A 20,472-nucleotide genomic window follows, 5' to 3' on the forward strand; every position below is an offset into this window, starting at 1 on the left:
GGGGACCACTTATGACCTACCTCAGAGGAGCATTGCTGTAGTGAAGGCCCTGGGTGGGGGCTGGTGCAAGGGGCATCCAGGCTGGGTGATTGACGGAATATGGGTAAGAACAATGAAATAGGGCAGGGGTTGGCAAATTCTGGCCCACAGGCCAAATCCAGTCCTCTGCCAGTTTCTGTCCAACCCACGAACTGAGAATGGTTTTGTACATTCTTAAATGGTTGGAAACAATTCCAAAGAACCATATTTTGTGACACATAAAAATCACATGAAATTCACGTTTCAGTGTCCGTAAACAAAGAGATATTGGAACAGAGCCAGGCCCATTTATGCATTGTTGATGGCCACTCTTGTGCTACAATGGCAGGGCTGAGTGGTTGCAACAGGAACCCTTGCGGCCTGCCTGCCAAGCCTATGCAATTCACTTATCTGGCCCTTTACAAAAAAAGTTTGCTGACCCCTGAAATTGAGAAAAGAAGGCACAAAAGAGCCTGGAGGGATGCTGAAAACAAACATTGTCTCCTACTTTACATTTTATTTTTTGGCTGTACCACATGGCCTGTGGGATCTGAGTTCCCCAACTAGGGATCGAACCCAGGGCCTTGGCAGCAACAGCACCATGTTCTAACCACTGGACTGCCAGGGAATTGCCAAAAGTTTTTACATTTTACTTTATTTATTTTTTGCCTCCTACTTTAACCATTTTACCAGAGGTGCGACCAGAATACCACAGGACCCAATAGGGAGAAGGAGGAAGGGGAGGGAAGTCCTTTAGAAATATTCACTGACAGGCAATGCCACCCAAAAGATCTAATGGAGTCCTTCTGTCCCCCCACCCAAGGACAAGTGCCCCTAAAGAGCTCCCACCCCCTCACTGCTCTCACTTACCAGGCCCACAGTGTTGAACAAAACACCTGTGAACGTTGGAAGTTCATTCAGAATTCGAAGATACTGGAGTTTGGCCTGAATTGCAGAGCCCTGTGGAAACAACCCACCCAGAAGTATGAGAAACTTGAGGTGCAGAGGAAAAGCAAACCCATGTTTTTAGGAAGGAGGGTCAACAGTTTTGAATAGGCACTAATCAGACCAGCCAGCAAGCCCCACTGTGGGACCTTCGAGAAAAATCACAGGAAGGTTCTAGTTTGGACAGCTCTTGCCAGACTTTAGCATCCCACCCCACTTCCTAAACCCTCCTGCTACCTCCAGGTCCTCATTCCTGAAGAATTCAGCTTACTCATTTTGTTCCTGAGTTAATCTCAATGCCTTTCCCCAACTTCAACACCCCATGACATCTATACCTCTCTCCTGAGATCCCTGATGACCACTAGGTGCTGGCCATCCCCAACTTGATACCTTTATCCTGAGCACTCCTAAGTCCCCACCCTGCTCTTCCTCTGGCAGAAAATTTCCAACAGTGGTCCAGGCATTCCCTGGGTATTCAGGCCAGAAACCTGTGAGTCACACTGGACTCTTCCCTCAGCCTCTCACGTCACCAAATCATCTTGATTCTACCTCTTAACTCCCTCTCCACCCTACCATCCCTCTTCTCTAGCTCCATGGTCATTGCCTCAAGGCCTGCTATTTGCATCTGGCAGTCAGGTTACCTTCAGTACCAACACTCATGTCCCTTCATATCTTCAGTGAGAGGGAGCAGCCTAAAACTTAAATCACATCAGCTGCCCGATTAAACCCTTTTGATGGCTCTGTGCTGCCTACAGGATAAAGGATAATCCCTTTCCACAGCACATGATGCCCTCCATGAACAGGTTCCTGCCAACCTCTCTGGCCTCTTCTCTTGCCTGCACCCTACCCAGGCAGGTTTCTTGAACCCTCTCTACTGGTTTATGCCAGATTTCTCTGCCTGGGGATGTTCCTCCCTGCAACTCGTCTAGACAAACTCCTATCTGTCCTTTAAGACCCATCTCTGGCATTGGATGGCATCATGAACTCAATGCACATGAATTTGAGCCAACTCTAGGAGACAGTGAAGGACAGGGAGGCCTGGCATGCTGCAGTCCATGGGGCTGCAGAGTTGGACCCGACTGAGAGACTGAACAACTGGCATCAAATGCACCAATTCCTGCCCTTTTCCATTTCCTTCAGGCTGGGCTGGCTGTTCCTCCTCTAAGCTTCCAGCGAACCTGCATGGGTTGGGTTGCACTATGTTGTGACTGCCTCTGGTTTTCCTACCAGCCTATGCTTGACTCAGGGCAGAGACTGGGCTTTCTTCATTTTTATGTCTCCAGCCCAAGTGCTGGGCGGGGGTGCGAGGTGGGGGGTGGGGCAGTGGCACTCAAAAATAATGTTTCCTGAGGAGATGGTTGGGAGCCCTGAAACTCTCCACTGGGAAGAAAACAATCTGATTAAATATGCACAGCAAGGTAGGAATGGCTTAATCTCCGGGGAAATTTACATCTTAAAAGAGAAGCTAGTTGGGAATGCAGGGACTCTGGAATGGGTGTGATATAAGAGGGCAACTGTGTCTTGTGTCTCCATCTGCATGTAGATTCTGGGGCCTCTCACCATCGCCTCCTCGGAGGCCAGCGGACTGAGCCTTACAAGTCAGAGAAGGGCCTGCGCGGCTGGGGAGGCAGGGAGTCGGAGTCCCTCAGAGGGCACCCCAGAAAGGGAAGGAAAGTGACCTGGAGTGACCAGCAGTGATCTGGAGTCCTGTTATCCAGGTCAGACCTTATCCCATGGGACTGGGCTTTTATCTCCCAGAATTCCCTGTACCAGGGACTGATGAACTAGAAAGCTAATGGAGGACAGAGTAGTCATTTCCATGGGAAATGTGTCTCCCCAGGGTTTGGGGCTTGTTCACACGACAGGTGCTTCATCAGCAATGACTAAATCGGTGAAACAACCCAAGAATTTTTTCTGCCTGTATCTTGGTTCCTTTGCTTTGAGGACCCTGGGCTCTCCCAGGGACTTGCCACTGAGCTGTCTCTGGGGGAGGCTCAGGCTTGGGGAGAAATCCTCTCCACAATCATCCTCCATATCTGGTCAAGCTGGATGTGTATCCAGGTCAAAAACAGTGGGGAGAGTCCCCAGAAGACCAGACTTGCTGGGAAACCATGCAGGAGTCCCCCAGTGCCACTAGTGCCCCAGTAGGGGGCCCTGGGGCCGACTCTGGATACCTTGGTGCCACTGGAAGGATGTGTTTGATGTGCCTTCAGCTGCTGAGAGAGAGATTTCCGGAGGGTTTTCTCTTTGATGCCCTGTAGGAGGGAGGGGGGAAGAAAGGGTTCCAGGCCCCACTCCTTCCTAAAAGCAGAAGAAAAGTAGGAAATTAGAGAGACAAAGTGAGACAGGAAAGGAAGATGGCAAGACAGAAATGGACTGAAATCGGAGACAGAGGTGGAGGAATGGAGACTAGGGGAGGCAGGAGGCAGGCAAGTAGAAGCTAGAGCTCAAGGGCATCTTGGTCTAGGGGGTGTGAGGAAGTCGAGTTCTCACTCCCATCCCAGACCCATGGTCCTCAAAAGCATAGCACAGCTCAACCACTGTACCTTCTCCCTGCACAGCTATGTGACCCCCTCCTGAAGGGCCCTGGCACAACTCACTCCACATTCTTGAGCGAGATCTTCTGACTAGGTCGAGTAGCTGAGACAGTGATATAGATGTGGAGGGCAGCAAGGCCCAAAAGCATCTCTGGCTTGGGGTCCATTCCAAAGCGTTCTCGGATGACATCATTCCGACTCTGCAAGAGAGGGCAGTCCAAACCCATCAGTTAGAGATCTTCCGGCCACTGCACCACCGACTCCCTTACATCCCAGAAGAGAATTCTGGTGTCAGTAAGCATCCCAGACCAAAGGGAAGAGGAAGGTTCTGTCCTTGGGGAAGAGAAACTATTTGCTTCATTCAGCAGATAGTTGACTAACCCCTTCTCAGTGCCAGGTGCACACAATGGCAAGGCACAAACAGGTAGAATGTCTAGGGCACTACAGAAGTGAGACATGGCACTACTCCCCTTCTTTCCTCCTGTTCCAAGAGACCTTTTCTGCCTTTTCTCTGGGGCCTATACTTACCACTGCTCACCCGCAGCCATCTGAGGCTCCTCAACCAGCTCAGATAAGAACAAAATAAGAGAGACACTGGGAGGGATTCTCTATAGGGCTCTGGCCCAGAAGCCCACAGTGAGAGATGGATGGCAGGCATGGGGCAGATATTCTTTTCCTTGGTGTCTGAAGATCAAAAGCAATAATGAGTCAGTCTTCCCTATGCTATCTTAAAAAGGATCTCCTGGAATTAATGGTCAAAGGTAAGACAACCCATAGGCCTTGAAGGTCAGAATCCCAGCTATCAAGGATCAGCCTAGGTTAGACCAGTTGCCCATTGTGTTGAGGTGGAACCAGAATAAGCTAAGAGACTAGAGAGCCATGGTGGTATCACTATAGCAGAGGAGAGAGTGTAAAAGGAATGCTTCATCAATGATCATCTATGTAGAAAATCCAACAGAATCAACAAAAAAATCTACTAGAACTAATAAGTCAACAAGGTTGCAGGATATAATCAATATTTCAGTATCAACATAATCAGTGTACAAAACCAACTATATTTCTACATGTTTGCAACCATCAGAAACTAAAATTGAAAATCAAAACCATTTCTAGTAGCATCAAAAACATGAAATTATTAAGGACAATCTGTCAAAACATGTGAAAGACCTACACACTGAAAAGTACAAAACACTGTTGAGAAAAATTAGAGAAGACCATAAGAAATACAGAAATACACTGTCCTCATGGGTTGGAAGATTCAAACCAATATATAGATTCAACACAATCTCAATCAGAAGCACAGCAGGTTTGGGATAGAAACTAACAAGCTAATTCTGAAATTTACACACAAATGCAAAGGTCCTAGAATGGCCAAAACAGTTTTGAAAAAGAACAAATTTGGAGGACAAACACTACCTGATTTTAAGACTTGTTAAAATGCTTCAGTAATCAATAAAAAAATAATAATCAATAAAAAGCCTCAGTAATCAAAAGAGTGTGATGGTAGCATAAAGATCAACAAGCAAATCAACAGAATAGAATAGAGACTGCAGAAATGACCCACACATATACAGACAACTGATTTTTCACATAGGCACAAAGGCAACTAATGGGAAGAAAGGACACTCTTTTTAATAAATTGTTTGGAACAATAGGATATCCATATGGAAAAAAAAGAACTTTGATTAATACTTTGTACCACATACTAAAGTTAACTCAAAATGAATTACAGACCTAAATGTAGAGCCTAAAATGATAATGCTTTTAGAAAAAAAATAATAGCAAAATCTTTGTGACCTTGGGCTTGCAAAGAATTCTTAAATATGACACCATAAGCACAATCCATAAAAAAAACAAAAAAATTGACAAATTGGACTTCATCAAACTTCAAACTTCTGCTCTGTGAAAGACACTGTTTAGAGACTGGGATGAAATAATTGCAAATAAAACATCCAATAAACAACTTGTATCTAGAATACACAAATAACTCTCAAAACTCCGTAATAAGTAAACAAACAACCCCAACTTAAAAAGTGGGCAAAAGATTTGAATAGATACTTCACCAAAAAAGATGCATGATGACAAAGAGGCACATGAAAAGGTGCTCAACATCATTAGTCATTAGGGAAATGCAAATGAAAACCAGAATGAGATACTTCTATACCCTATTAGAATGATGGAAATTTAAAATTACTGCCAAGTGCTGATGAGGGTGTAGAGAAACTGGGACTCTAGCACATGGGCTGGTGTGAATGTAAAATGGCATGGTCACCTTGGAAAACAGTATTGGAATTTCTTCAAGAAATTAAGGAAAGACAGATCTACTATATGATCAAGGCATTCCATTCTTAGGTATTTACCCAAGAGAAAAGAAAGCATATATCATACAAAGACTTGTACATGAATGTTCATAGAACTTTTTTTTGTAGTAGCCAAAACCAGACAACCCAAATATCCATCAGTAGGTGGACTGGTAAACAAATTTTTGCACATCCATACCATAGAATAGTACTCAACAATAAAAATGAATGAATTACTGATATACACAACAACATGAGTTGGCCTCAAAATCATGCTGAGTGAAAGAAGCAAGATCAAAATAAGTGTTTATACTGTATGATTTCGTTCCTATAAAACTCTGGAAAATGAAAACTAATTTACAGTGACAGAAAGCAGGTCAGTGGCTGCCTGGGGATGGGGGTACGAATTACAAAGGAGCCTTAGGAGACTTTGGGGGGTGTTGGATGTGTTTAATATCTTGATTGTGGTGATGGCTTCATGGATATAAACATATGTCAAAACTTATCAAATTGTCATTTTAAATATATGTAGTTTGCTATGTATCAATTAGACCTCACTAAAGCCATCTTCAGTATAAAAAGGGAATATAGCTGAACACATCATCATAAAGGGGAAAGGCAGGGTGGACAAGGTCTTGTCACCAAATTCCAAAATATCTGAACCAAACATCCATCTCTGCATCCAGCAAACATTCACTCATCCTTCAAGGCTAAGAGCATGCATCTATCCCTTCCACTGTGAAGCCTTCACTATGCCCCACCCAAGAAGAGTTGGCAAATTGCTTTCTGAGTACCCCTACTGACATTGTACCCTGCCATTCTCATAGTGCCTGTCACACTGTCTTGTATTTATTTGTGCATATATCTGTCTGAGTTCTAGCAATCTGTGACAGTTCTTTGATCACCTTGATTGCCAGCACCTAGCACAGGGCCTGGCCCAGAGTAAGTGCTTGGCAAATGTTTCTGGATGAACTGAATTGGGAACTGTCTCCTTACTGGAGCTTAGAACTGAGGAGTGGGGCCTCCTGGTACCCAAATGCACTTGTTAAACCAGGATATCCTGTGAAGATGCCAGAGTTACCAGGGTTGCTTTCTCCTGAAAGTTGATGGGACCTGTCTAGACAAACAGACTGACACCCCAGACAGCCCAATTTGCCAGGCCAACCAACTTGACCATGCCTTACCACGGTAGCCAAAAAGGAAAGAGCTACCTGAAGGTTGGAAAGATTTACATAGTGACTTTATTGTGACAGCAGAGCAGCCTGCATGCTTGTTTGTCCATTGGTCTGTTTGTCTGTGTATCCCCAAACCAGATTCTACCTGGATGTATAGGTACTCGAAAGCAGCAGGATCCCGACGCAGCAGCTCCACGGGATCTTTGGGGAAGAAGCTTATCCGGAAGAGGCATTTCATTCCATGATAGTGTGTCCGCTGCACTACCTGAATCCCGGAAGTGAGAGGTGGGAGGAAAAGAGATCAGGAATCAATAGCTGGGGTGGCAGGAGCCTGCTCAGGGCCCCCCGGGCAGAGCTAGGTGCTATTTCCTACTCTGTCTTCTGCCTGGCTGATTCCAATTATCCTTGGGAAAAGTGATGAGGAGCCGAGTCTTTTCTGCCCTTCTGACCCAAAGTGATTAGAATTTTTCAAACCACTGATCCATGACTTGGTCTTTATCAACAACCAAAGGCCCAGGACACAAGTTAGGAAGAAAGGGCTCCCAGCAACTTCTCTGACTCTTCTTGCTGTGGGGCCTTTGCCTTGCAGAGGGGCTCAGCCTCTGGCAGAGGAAGTTGCTGATGAGCAACCAAATCAAAGACTTAAAATCCTATTTGGAGGTGTAGCTGAAACAAGCTGGCAATATACCAGTAACTGCTGAAGCTGGGATGGGTAATGAGGGTTCAATATCCAATTCCTTCTACTTTGGTGTATGTTTGAGATTTTTGGGGGGTAATAAAAATGCTTAAAAATCCCATTTGGAACAAGAGACCAATTGGATCCATAAGCTCCCCTGATGGGCAGGGAGGTGATTAGGCCTCCATCCAGGCAGGACATCCACCTTTTTTCCTTCATAGGTGGGAACCTAAGTCTCTGGACTGCATTTGGCTGAGAACTACCCTTGAAGAATTCTTCTCTCTTATATCTTTTCATTTTGGTGTGTCTAAATTCAGCTTTTGCTTTGCTTCCTTTATACATTTCTTTCTGGCCATCCCTCTCCAACTCCTTCTCTCCCTCTCTGGGAATATTCTTTTTTTAAAGCAAATAAGAAATTCTTTCTTTCTCTGGCCATGCCATGTGGCATGTGGGATCTTAGTTCCCTGATCAAGGATCAAACCGGTGTCCCCTGCATTAGGAGAACAGACTCTTAACCACTGGACTGCCAGGGAAGTCTGCACTCCCTGGGAATACTGATTGGCCCTGGTTGCCTGTCTTCCTCTTCTTGGTGAATCACCATTAGTGAAATGCTATCTAGCAATCCTGGATTTCACTGGCTTTTTTCCATAGGCTGGGAAGATAAGACACTTTCCCCTACTCTACTTTGGAACTTGACATGGGTGTCACATGGGCGACATGGGTGACTGTCCATTCTTGGCTTCACTCAGCCCATCCCCAGTCCCCATGTGTCAGCCTCAGGGGGTTTCACTAGACTCCACTAGCTGACCCTTCCATATTACAGCCCTGATTTGAAGGTTGAGTGTCCTCTCAAAGGCAGAAAAATCTAGCAGGCAGGGACTCCATGAGATGGTGGAGTTGACACTGCTCTTCAACTCAGCCTTCCACACAATGAATTGCCACTCCACGCCTTCCCTACTAGTGACCACCAAGACTAACAACCGTCATGCCTTTTTTAGGTTACAAGAGACATTTTACAGAATTTATTTATTTAGGCTGAGCTGAGTGGCTTGTGGGGTCTTAGTTCCCCAAGCAGGGATTGAACCTGGGCCCTCAGCAGTGAAAACATAGGGAGTCCTAACCACTGGACCACCAGGGAATTCCCAAGAGACATTTTCTTAAAAATTTTTTTGGATATGGACCATTTTTAAAGTCTCTATTGAATTTGTTACAAGATTACTTCTGTTATGTGGTTTTTAATTTTTTTTTTAATTTTTGGCCATGAGGCATGTGGCATCTTAGCTCCCTGACCAGGGATCAAACCCATACCCCCTATATTGGAAGGTGAAGTCTTAACCACCAGACTTCCAGGAAAGTCACCCAAGGGACATTTTTAAAGGCCTCTGTGGGTGGTTGGGACAGACCTTGATTGAGAACTGGGACTTCTAGGAGCTGGTTGAGTAAGTCATGATGAATTTTCTAGTAAGAGATTGCCTGGTGGCCTCTTGTCTACTAGAGGCTACTTGTAAAGCTATGAAGCTGTGACAGAGGAATTACTTACATAAGCCAGGGGCTGCTTGTCTTGGAGAAGCAGGAACTTGTGGTTCTGTTCTGGTCCAGCATACTCAAGGACAAGAGCAAAGTGCTCAATGTACCTCAGGGAAAGCCGGTCCTGTAATGTCACCATCACATCCTGTGAAGACAAAAGAGCCTTGAGAGAGAGATCCCTTCCAGCTCTAAGATACTTTCTGCACCCAACATGGCAGAAGGGGACTGAACATCAAGAGAGTCCTGGGAAGAAGGCTGAGGGTGGGAAAGTGGGCCAGACAGAGCCACTGGCCTTCAGGGTGGCCCAGGCACAGGGCTCCAGGATGAGGAGAGTGACCTAGGAGTGTTGTTCAGAGGCGTGGGCCCTGGAGAACATAGAAGGGGTGAAGGGAGGTCTTTCTGAACTTGGCTGGTCCATGCAGATGGCAAAAGAAGGTCATGGCCCTTCCTCCCCCTCCCCCCTCTCCATTCAACCAATGATCTCCTGAGCCTGTCCTTAGTGCCAGGTGTGGTGTGGGTTCTTCCCTCAGCTTCTCATGTAAATGAGGATGTTCCCTCTGGTTTGTCCAGCAACTCTACTTAGGAATCAACAAAAGCCAAGGTCACAATTACATGATTTCAAAGGTACATGATTTCTGGATTCATCATCTAAATTAGAATGACTTGCAGTTACTGGCAAAATATTCATCTTTGTCACTGGCTTTTAGAGATGATCAATTTAGCAACTTGAAAAATGTGTCCATGTAGAGGAACACATCACATGTTCTATGTACAGTCAGGAATCTGACGACTTCCGAGCTCCGTCTGCTCAGCTGCCCGCCTTTTAATATTAGGGTGTCTGGAACAGATCTGTGGGGGCTGCCCACATGTCAGTTCTGAGACTTCCCATCTATCTGCTGTGACTTTGGCATACACCGGCCTCCAACATGTGTATTCCTAGAGTCAGCGTGGTTCAAGTCTCCAAGGGCCAGAGAGAAGCAAACTTGGGAATGCAAAGCTCCCTTCTAGCCAGGGTTGCCAAACAAGCCCCTCAGTGAACACTGAAAGCTGGTTTGCTATTCAAATGCTAGGCTGGAAACTGGCGGGTACTTGAGAGTATCTCTTTGTATTATGCAAGTAGTCACAGAGGTCCCAGTGTTGCTGGAGTGCTGGCACAGACAAATGAGGTTGTCTTTGCCGTTCAGCTGCAGTGGGACTGTGGATGGCCAAGCTGGTGATTGCCAAATTGTGTTACAAGTGTAATGGCCCCTGTGCCAGGCTGTCAATTCACCCAGGTACCTCTCCGGGACAAGTGGCTTGGCAGCCTGTTCAAGTTCCAATGAAGAGCCAGTGCACCCTGAAGTCAGGGTATGGTCACCAGCCAGGGGCCGCCATTGTTTTGGAAAGCTGGGGCTACCTGGAAGCACCAATGGTGGTGACATTGTGAGGGGAGAGAATGCTCGGAGAAGCTACTCAGCAAAAGAGAGTGGTAAATGCTCCAGTGTGGGAACAGATCAACAACAGCCATACCAGTCCATGATGTAACACACAGGAAGATTCTGACACACACATACCCACTGCTTGGACTTGGACTTGGGAGGGCACTTGGACATCATTAGGTGACTTAGTTTTAATGTCTGTCCCATAGACAGAAGCCTTCAACAATCAAGAGACCACCTCAGGACACCTTTGGGAGTGTGTTTTAGTCCTAGGTTCCCTGGGGAATCCACCCAGGCCTAAGCCTTCCAAAGAAACTCTCAGTTTAATCAACACAGGTTAAATAAAGCCCAGGGTTTTGCAACTCGGCTGCTACTAGCACTTTGGACAGGACAATTCTTCATCATTTGGCGACTATCCCGTTTCTTGTGGGACACTTGGCATCTCTGACCCTGAGACACTAAATGCCAGTAGCACGCCAAACCATGGTGATGACCCCACATACCCTCAGACATTCCCCAAAACCCTCAGACATTCCCAAAAACTACCTGGGAGGGGGCAATGCTGACCCAGGCTGAGAATCGCTGGCAGTCAATTCTGAACACCTGGTAACTCCTCTTAAGGAAAGTTTCCTGGCCCACAGCTTGCTTTAGTATAGGGTTGTGTTGGTCCCAGAAGGGGTACCTCAGGAGAGCCCTGGGCCAAGTGGTTTTTTGGGCAGGTGCTGTAGCTGCCTGGCAGTCTTGTTGTTCAGTCACTAAGTTGTATCCGACTCTTGCGACTCCATGGACTGCAGCCTGCCAGGCTCTGGGAAGCAATAACTGGGTGGAAACATTCACTCTGAGGATGGCATTTTCTTTCTGGAGAGAGTCCAGAAGAAGCAGGAACAGATATTTCTGTCCCAGAGCAGAGTAGATCCCGGTGGTTAATGGTACATGCCTCTCCTCCTTAGGACTAAGGGAATCACTACAATTTCCAGATGCCTGGCTGAGCTGTTAAGAATAGAGCTCTTCAGTTGCTCTTCCTATGAAAGGAATAGCCAAAGGGACTGTTGGTGGACTTTTTTCAATCTCGGTTCAGTGCTTAAGAGCTGGTTGTTATTTAAAAAGCAAGGCATGGCTAAGCTAATCTCCTGAGAGATGTTTTGTTGATTTGTGTGTGTAACTTGCATAGGTGTTATTATATCGATACAAATCACTTTTGCTTTATAAATGGTTTAATGATCTTCACACTCCTTAGCTCCTAAAAGTCATGAAGGACTCAGGGTAACATGACACAAAGCAGTTAACAGATGTGTGCACACGTGCATGCCTACACACATACATGCACATGCACATGTACATGTATGCACACACACACATTTACAATCACTAGCACACAGTTGGGCAGGCAACTTTGCCCCACCACAATCATCCAAGGACTGTATATTTTTACAACTAGGTACTTCCGGGAGCAGGAGGTCAAAGACCAAGAGCACCTTGCTCTGGCAGTGAGCAGCTCTGTGCAGACTCAGAGGAACTCTGAGACCAGTGGCTGTGTGTGCTCCAGAGAATACAGTACCAACCCGTGAGAGGAGACTTTGTGGGTACCTTAACAGTAGTCCGGCCATCAAATGTGAACGACTTGATCTGCCCATTTTCTAAGAAAACCTTCAGGACATTGGGGATGAGGAGGAGAGCTTCTTTCTTCATCATTTTCTGTGAAAGGACAAGCAGGGGGCTCATTTAGAAGGAGGAAGGAAGCCAGAGGAGGGATGTGGAAAGGAAGAGAAAAGAGTGACTGAAGGAGAGGGAGCCAAAGGTATGGAAGGACAGAGACAGACAAAAGAACTTATCAAAGATAACATTACACAGAGACCAAAAGCAAATTCTCCAAGAAGACAATGGGCCATATCCAAAGCTCACCCTTCATTTGATGTCACAGCACATCCACGGTCTACTGTAGCTCAAAGCTCCACAGCTCAGAGGGGGCTTGGCCAATAGAGACCACCACACACTGAAGGGCTGATGGGAGGTCTTAGGAACCCACCTACTCACTGGCTCCTATCTCCTGCCTCCTTCCTTTCCACTGGGCCCTTCACACATTGAGATCACTTCCATGCCTTTGCCCTGCCAGTCTCCCTCTGTCCAAGCATCTGAGGTCTTCTCTGACCTAGTCCATGCCTATTTCTCCAGTCATGTCTTATCACTCCTGGTACCCACACTGTTCTTTCATGCCTGTATACCTCTAGCAACTCATCATTTGAGGACTGCCTCACTCCCCGAAGGACATTTAGCATCTCTGACTCTGAGACACTAAATGCAATAGCAGGCCAAATCATTGGCATGACCCCAAACACCCTCCAGATATTCCCAAAAGCTCTCTGAGAGTGGGCAGTACTGACCCTGATTGAGAACCACTTGCAAAGCCCAGTTTTAAACACCTGACAACTCCTTAAAGCTTTCCTGGCTTAGGCATTTCTGTATTTATAGAGTGATTCATGTTAGGTTATTGATAAACCTTTATTAAATAAAGACTGCTCCCTCTGCCTCCTTCTTTTGATACCTCGAAAACTCCTACTCATCCTTCAAAACCCAGCTTAAATATGAATTCTGTAAAGCCTGTTTAATATCATCAGGTACTTGAACCTGGTGTTCCCACATTGATCCTTTAGCAACTTATACACACCTATCAGTTGTTGTTGTTCAGTCGCTAAGTCATGTCCAACTCTTTGCCACCCCATGGACTACAGCATGCCAGACCTCCTTGTCCTTCACACACCTCTCTAAGTGCTCTTAAATATTTAAGTATTTCCTTATGCATTCATTTTTAAAAATAATTTATTTATCTTTTGGCCACACTGTGTGGCATGTGGGATCTTAGTTCCCTGACTAAGGGAAACCACATCCCCTGCATTGGCAGCATGGAGTCTTAACCACTAGACTTCCAGGGAAGTCCCAGTGCTCTTTTTGAAGAATGTGTGTCTTTTGTAACCAAACAGTTAACTCAGCAGTGTGACTATGTCCTACTCAATCTTTGTGGCCCCGACATTGAGCAGAGTTCCCAGCACACAGATGGTGCTCAATAAATGGCTGCTGAACATATGAGCAGGAGGTGCTTAATATGTGCTTACTTGATTAGACTCATTATGGAATTCAACCATTTCCTTGGGCTAACATCATCAGTTCTAGAGGACCTGAAAAGCTGCCTCAGACGTGCAGTGTCCTGAATTCTCTGAGCCTCTGCTATACACTCAGCACTATACTAAGCCTCATGGGGGTACAGCAAAAGCAGAGGACCAGGGTCTAGCCTTATACTCTTTTTTAAAAAAAAATATTTATTTATGGCTGTGCTGGGTTTTAGTTGCTGCAAGCAGCCTTCCTCTAGTTGCTGGTGAGCAGGGGCTACTCTTTAGGTGTGGTGGCTTCTCTTGTTGCAGAGCATGGGCTCAGCAGTAGTGGTGCATGGCTTAGTTGCTCCGTGGGATATAGGATCTTCCTCGACCAGGGATTGAACCTGTGACCCCTGCACCGGCAAGTGGATTCTTAACCACTAAATCACCAGGGAACTCCAAGACTTACACTCTTACAGTGATGTGGCACACACACATGATCCACTAGAGAACAATAAAACCAAAACAAACCAAAAGGTATAAGTTAACGTCTCCTAGATGAGGTGAATTGGATTTTGATTGTAAAGGAGATGGCAGGCATGGACCATCAGAGAGGTCAGACAAGAACAGTCCAGATCTGGTGACTGTCATGGGGTCAGGGTGTGGTAGGAGGAGGGGGTGGTGCTGTTGTGCCATCAGGTCATTTCCTGATGGAGTTAAGCCACAGTGGGGAGTGATGAGATCTAAAGTTTGAAAAGTGACTTCCTGGTTCTCTCCCTGATCCCAAGATGCTTCGCTCCCACCAAGCCCAGAGGCCCCAGATTCCCAGGATGATGACGCTCGTGGTGGCAGGTTTTATTTAGCACACTGGTTGGACTCAGATAATTACTTAATTGATTTTGCTTAAAAATAGAGTTGGCAAGGAACGCCCACAGGATTTATTTTTGCTCTTGTTGCTTAATAAAGTCTGGAACACCAAGAGAAAGGGATTCTGGAATCACCTGGGCCTGGACACCCCGCACCCCCCACTCAGGACCTAAACAATGGGGAGGCTGCTATGGTCCACGCTGGTGGCAGGGGGGTGTTGTGATATCGGGTCATTTCCTGAGCACAGCTAGGGTGGGAAGGTTGATGTCTAGGTCTCTCCCAAACAAGAGCCTCCCACCACCCCTGGTTTACCTGACCAGGAGCAACAGAGTAACCTGGGCTGGGTTCTAGCCACTCTGGGGCATTTATGTCTAGATTGGTCTGGAGTGGGGGCTTGCTTCTGCCTGTGGCTAGATGTGACATATGGAGAGGTGAGTCATGGTGGAGGGGAGAACACAAGGGAGAGGAATAAAGGGGAGGAAAAAGGGGGGAAAGAATGGAAGGAGGAGGGATAGGATTCTTCACTGGGTGACCAGGCCTTGGTGGGTTTTTCCGTGATGTTGATAGCTCAGTTGGTAAAGAATCTGCCTGCAACGCAGGAGACCCCAGTTCGATTCCTGGGTTGGGAAGATCCGCTGGAGAAGGGATAGGCTACCCATTCCAGTATTCTTGGGCTTCCCTTGTGGCTCAGATGATAAAGAATCCACCTGCAATGTGGGAGACCTGGGTTCAATCCCTGGATTGGGAAGAGCCCTTGGAGAAGGGAAAGGCTACCCACTCTAGAATTCTGGCCTGCTGGAAATAGAACTGCCATATGACCCAGCAATCCCACTTCTGGGCATACACACCGAGGAAACCAGATCTGAAAGAGACACGTGCACCCCAATGTTCACTGCAGCACTGTTTATAATAGCCAGGACATGGAAGCAACCTAGATGCCCATCAGCAGATGAATGGATAAGGAAGCTGTGGTACATATACATCATGGAATATTACTCAGCCATTAAAAAGAATTCATTTGAATCAGTTCTAATGAGATGGATGAAACTGGAGCCCATTATACAGAGTGAAGTAAGCCAGAAAGATAAAGACCAATACAGTATACTAACACATATATACGGAATTTAGAAAGATGGTAACGATGGCCCTATATGCAGGGCAGAAGAAGAGACGCAGAAGTACAGAACAGTCTTTTGAACTCTGTGGGAGAAGGTGAGGGTGGGATGTTTTGAAAGAACAGCATGTATATTATCTGTGGTGAAACAGACCACCAGCCCAGGTGGGCGGCATGAGTCAAGTGCTCGGGCCTGGTGGGCTGGGAAGACCCAGAGGAATCGGGTGGAGAGGGAGGTGGGATGGGGGACCGGGATGGGGAATACGTGTAACTCTATGGCTGATTCATATCAATGTATGACAAAACCCACTGAAAAAAAAAATAAAAAAGAATTCTGGCCTGGAGAATTCCATAGACTGTATAGTCCATAGGGTCGCAAAGAGTTAGACATGACTGAGCAACTTTCACTTCACTGAGATGGGAGAAGCTGCACCTGTCTATCGTGTGTGCTAAGTCTCTTCAGTCCTGTCTGATTCTTTGCGACACTATGGACTGTAGCCCGCCAGGCTCCTCTGTCCATGGGATTCTCCAGGCAAGAAAATTGGAGTGTGTAGCCATGCCCTATCCTCCAGGAGATCTTCCTGACCCAGGGATCAAACCACCTCTCTTATGTCTCCGGCATTGGCAGGTGGGTTCTTTATCACTAGCCCCCACCTAGACTCTCCAAATTCGGTCTCATTTCCTTTGGGTGTTCAGGGTTCAGGACACAAATGTACCCTTAGTGACTTGTACCTAAGCTGACGTACAAGGACTCCACACAGCTCCCTTTCCTCTCTGTGGCCCCTGCTTCTCCTCAACCTTTTTTGCTAAGACTGACATGGAGCCCAGGCACCAATTATTCAGATGGGTTAGCCAGTGGGGCCCAGTTGTTCCTTGGGCTTCACAGTCTTCCTTAAATGGGGAGGGAGGAGGTTCTTGGCAGAGTTTGAGGATAAGGGTCAGGGAAATTGAGTGGTAAGACATCTCTGACCTCTATCCATCCCGTCCTCTGGGTGGCTCTGCCTCAAAGAACTAGAGGGGTGCTGGTGCCCCACTGATTCTCCACTCAGGCTGGGCCTCCTACCTTGTCTCAGCTGCAGCTGTGCTTCACTACAGAAATGCCATGGGCCTCCCGAGAGCCCAGTCCATGACAGCCTGTGAAAGCACACAGCACCTGTTAGCTCTGCTGGCCTCCTCCCACCCACCCCCAGGGATATCACCAACTTCTGCCGACTCCTAGAGGACTTGGAGTTATCATCCATGGCCGCCTAATACACACCTTTATGTGTTCCACCCACCTCTTGTCATTTGCTTATCTGAAGCAGACAGCTCAGTTCATGTTAACCCCACAAGGCAGTGAGAAAGACAGTGGGCTGGCCATGACCCCTCCAGACTGGCTGCTGCATGGTGGTGGTCAAACATCACCTGCTCCTCAAAGCCCTACCACCCAGCGGTGGATTCTATACTGTCTCAATCTGAGTCACCTGTCCTCCCAACATCACTGAGAGGAATCCAGAGGCAGGGAACAGGTATCTATTTTGTATCCCTTGTAGTGCTGGGAACACAGCAGGCATCTAATATTAATAAAAGTTCTGTGACTTAATGAGAGTCTATATCATTTCCCGTAGTCTGCTTCGCCCTTCACTGCCCAGTCTTCTCCAGTTTAGACCTGGAGTTGCAGGATCACTTCAACATGCCAAGGGCTCAATTTCGCTGCATCTTCAGAAAACCACTACTTCCTTCCTGTTTCTATCAAGTAGCCAAAAGATGTTTATGGAGCACTTGTTCTGAGTACTGTGCTAGAGGTGGAAATTTCTTGAAGTACCATGAGGATTCTTAGTGAATTGATATATATTCCTTCTCCCCACGATGCCCAGGACTTCTCTGGATGCCACACACCCCTCACTCACTCCCCTCCGAGAGCCCCAAGGTCGCCCCTCCAACCCCTTCATAATGTTGTCCACTTCGAGGAGTGGCAGATGAGCAACTGGCCCAGAGGGATACTTTGATGGCCTGGCTGACTCTGGCCAAGGGCTGAGGGGAGGAGGCGAAAGCTCACTTACTGCATCTGTTTCTCCAACTGCCACCTGCTCGGAAAATCGGACCTTCACAGGATTGGATCTCAGCTTGGCCTTCTTTGCCGCACTGATGAAGGCAGATTTGGGGGACTGGAAAAAACAGAGAGGGCTCATGAGTTCACCATCCTTGGAGAAAACCTGACATTTGCTGCATGGAGTTAAGACGTCTCAGTACGGGTACCCCCCTTTGCCTTGTGGATCAATAAGCCAATAAATAAGTATTGATTCCCTACTAGGTGCAAGGCAATGTGCCAAGTGCTTCCTTAGATGATTGGTATGTTCTGAGTAAGCTGGGCATGAATCAAATTTGAGTAAATTGAATCCCATTATTAATGCTCTAGGCCTAGGGGAGTTTGCAAAAATTCTTTGTAATAACGTACACTGAAATTTTATATATTTGGTTTCCTTAATGTGAGATATACCTAAATGGTGGTTTTTATTACATCTGAATATGAACATTGCAAAGGATTTACGGAAATAATCTTATTCATTTCAAAGATATGTCCTGCCCCTAGGAAGGAGGCTCATAGAAAATATTATTTTAGATGCAAAAGACAGGAGGCCTAGCATGCCAAAATGATTTATCCACAGTTTTTACACTATTTGACAAAAGAGACATTAGAGATTTTACCCAGGTGCCCTGGCTTCCTAGTTCTGGGCTTTCTACTACTTTGTTCATCCAACTCTGTAAGAGACACTCAAATAATCAGCTAGGCTCTCTCATTTTTGAAATCTCCCACAAATTCAACAGGACGCATGGTTAGTAAATGCTGGAAACTGAGTCTTTCCTGGGTGCACTGTGAATTGGGAAAATGCAGGAATCCTAGTGAGGGGCACCCTCATGTCTCTGGGGCATTTATTCATTCGTGTAACAAATTTTGGGAGGGCCCACTCTGTGCCAAACACTGTTCTACCTGACGAGGATCTAGCAGTGAATAAGATGGACAAAACTCTCTGGCCTCAAGGAGTGCTTATCCTAGCAGGGACAGACAGACAGACAAGAAATACTGCAACACCTCTTAGGAGGCAAATAAGGGCTATGAGAACAAATTGAGCAGACTGAGGGACTACAGCAGAGATTGAAGTCATGAGGGTGAGAGTGGTGGGGGTGTTAGACAAGACAGGCAGGGAAGACCTCTTTCAGGAGGTGACATTTAAGCAGAGGTCTGAAGGAAGTGAGGGAGAGACAACCATGAGGATATATGGAGAAAGAGCCTTCCAAACAGAAAGAACAAGAAAGTGTCTGAGGTGGGAGGAGGACTGGGGTGCATGGGGAACAGTCAGGAAGCCAAGTGTGGCCACAGCTGAGTGAGCGCAGAGATGGAGAGGTCGTGCTCAGAGAGGGAGCTGGGGGCTGCGTCAGGTAGGGCCTTGTGTGTCCATGTGTGCGTGCTAAGTCATTCTGGTCATGTTCAACTCTGTGTGACCTTATGGACTGTAGCCTGCTAGGCTCGTCTGTCCATGGACTTCTCAGGCAAGAATATTGGAATGGGTTATCATGCCGTCTTCCAGGGGATCTTCCCAACCCAGGGATCGAATCTGTATCTCTTATGTCTCCTGCATTGGCAGGCAGACTCTTTACCTCTAGTGCCACCTTGTAAGCCATGGCAAAAACTTTGGATCTTGTTCCACTGGAAGGCTTTGAACAGTTTTGCTGTGACCCCATGGACTGTAGCCTGCCAGGCTCTCTGTCCATGGAATTCTCCAGGCAAGAGTATTCAAGTGGGTTGCCAAGCCCTTCTCCAGGGGATCTCCCTGACCCAGAGACTGAACCCAGGTCTCCCACATTGCAGGTAGATTCTTTACCGTCTGAGCCACCAGGGAAGTCCTTTCCCTCATCTCAGTAGATGGCATCTCCAGTCTTCCAGTTGACTCCTTTCTTTTTCTCACCTCCCACAACCGATCCATCAACATAACTTCTTGGTGCTATCTTCAGAATCTAGCCAGAATCTACTCGCTTGTCATCATAGCACCATTATTACCATCCTGGCGCAAGCCTCCATCATGTTTTAACTGTATTCTTGCAGGAGACTCCAAACTAGCCTCCCTCCTCCGGCTGCCAGCCTCTGGTACCATTTTCCACACAGCAGAAAGAGGCATCCTTTTAAAATGCAAGCCAGACCCTGTCTGTTCAAAACTTTCCGGTGGAACAAAATCCCAAGTTTTTGCCATGGCTTAGAAGGTCTGGACTTCCCAGGTGGCACTAGTGGTAAAGAATCTGCCTGCCAATGCAGGAGACATAAGAGACACAGGTTCGATCCCTGGGTCGGGAAGATCCCCTGGAGTCGGACACGACTGAAATGACTTAGCATGCATGCATGCACAAGGCCCTACCTGACGCAGCCCCCAGCTGCCTCTCTGAGCACAACCTCTCCAGTAAGGAAGGAGGAAATCAGGTTTGGGGCTCTTTCAAACCACCACTACTACCAGCCTTGCACGCAGCCTGTGAGTCCTAGAATCAAGCATTCCTTTGTGTTCCCAGCCCTGAAGGGTCCCTGCCAGGTGGGAAGGCAATACATTAAGCAATTTTCTGCCCTTAATATTGTAGTTGAGATTCATTTACCAGATCAGCTACAGGAGGGCAGGGCCCTAAGATAAAGACACACCAGAAACAAACGTCCTCATCAGCTCCGGGGCCCTGGTCCCAGCTGTGTTCTCTTCTGGAGCCAACAATCTCATTCCCCACGGAGGGCAGATCGCAGAAAGCCACCTGTTCAACCCGAGTCCAGCCGAACCTCAGGTAGTGGGT

The 20,472-nt window shown here is 46.9% G+C and overlaps 1 protein-coding gene across 1 annotated transcript in view; it reads right to left on the reverse strand.

The window, feature by feature from the left end:
- FRMPD3 (FERM and PDZ domain containing 3) overlaps nucleotides 1–17,758 on the reverse strand; it is a 46,734-nt gene extending 28,976 nt beyond the window's left edge. The window contains exons 1-7 of the mRNA XM_065915570.1: nucleotides 17,709–17,758; nucleotides 12,184–12,291; nucleotides 9,192–9,323; nucleotides 7,121–7,240; nucleotides 3,564–3,700; nucleotides 3,138–3,264; nucleotides 889–978 (exon numbers count right to left, since the gene is read on the reverse strand). Coding sequence (XP_065771642.1) covers nucleotides 889–978; nucleotides 3,138–3,264; nucleotides 3,564–3,700; nucleotides 7,121–7,240; nucleotides 9,192–9,323; nucleotides 12,184–12,288 — 711 coding nt within the window. The 5' untranslated portion in view covers nucleotides 12,289–12,291; nucleotides 17,709–17,758. The remainder of the gene's footprint in view (nucleotides 1–888; nucleotides 979–3,137; nucleotides 3,265–3,563; nucleotides 3,701–7,120; nucleotides 7,241–9,191; nucleotides 9,324–12,183; nucleotides 12,292–17,708) is intronic.
- Nucleotides 17,759–20,472: the final 2,714 nt, after the last annotated feature.

The sequence above is a fragment of the Muntiacus reevesi genome, chromosome X (genome assembly GCF_963930625.1).
Source record: "Muntiacus reevesi chromosome X, mMunRee1.1, whole genome shotgun sequence".
NCBI lineage: Eukaryota > Metazoa > Chordata > Mammalia > Artiodactyla > Cervidae > Muntiacus > Muntiacus reevesi.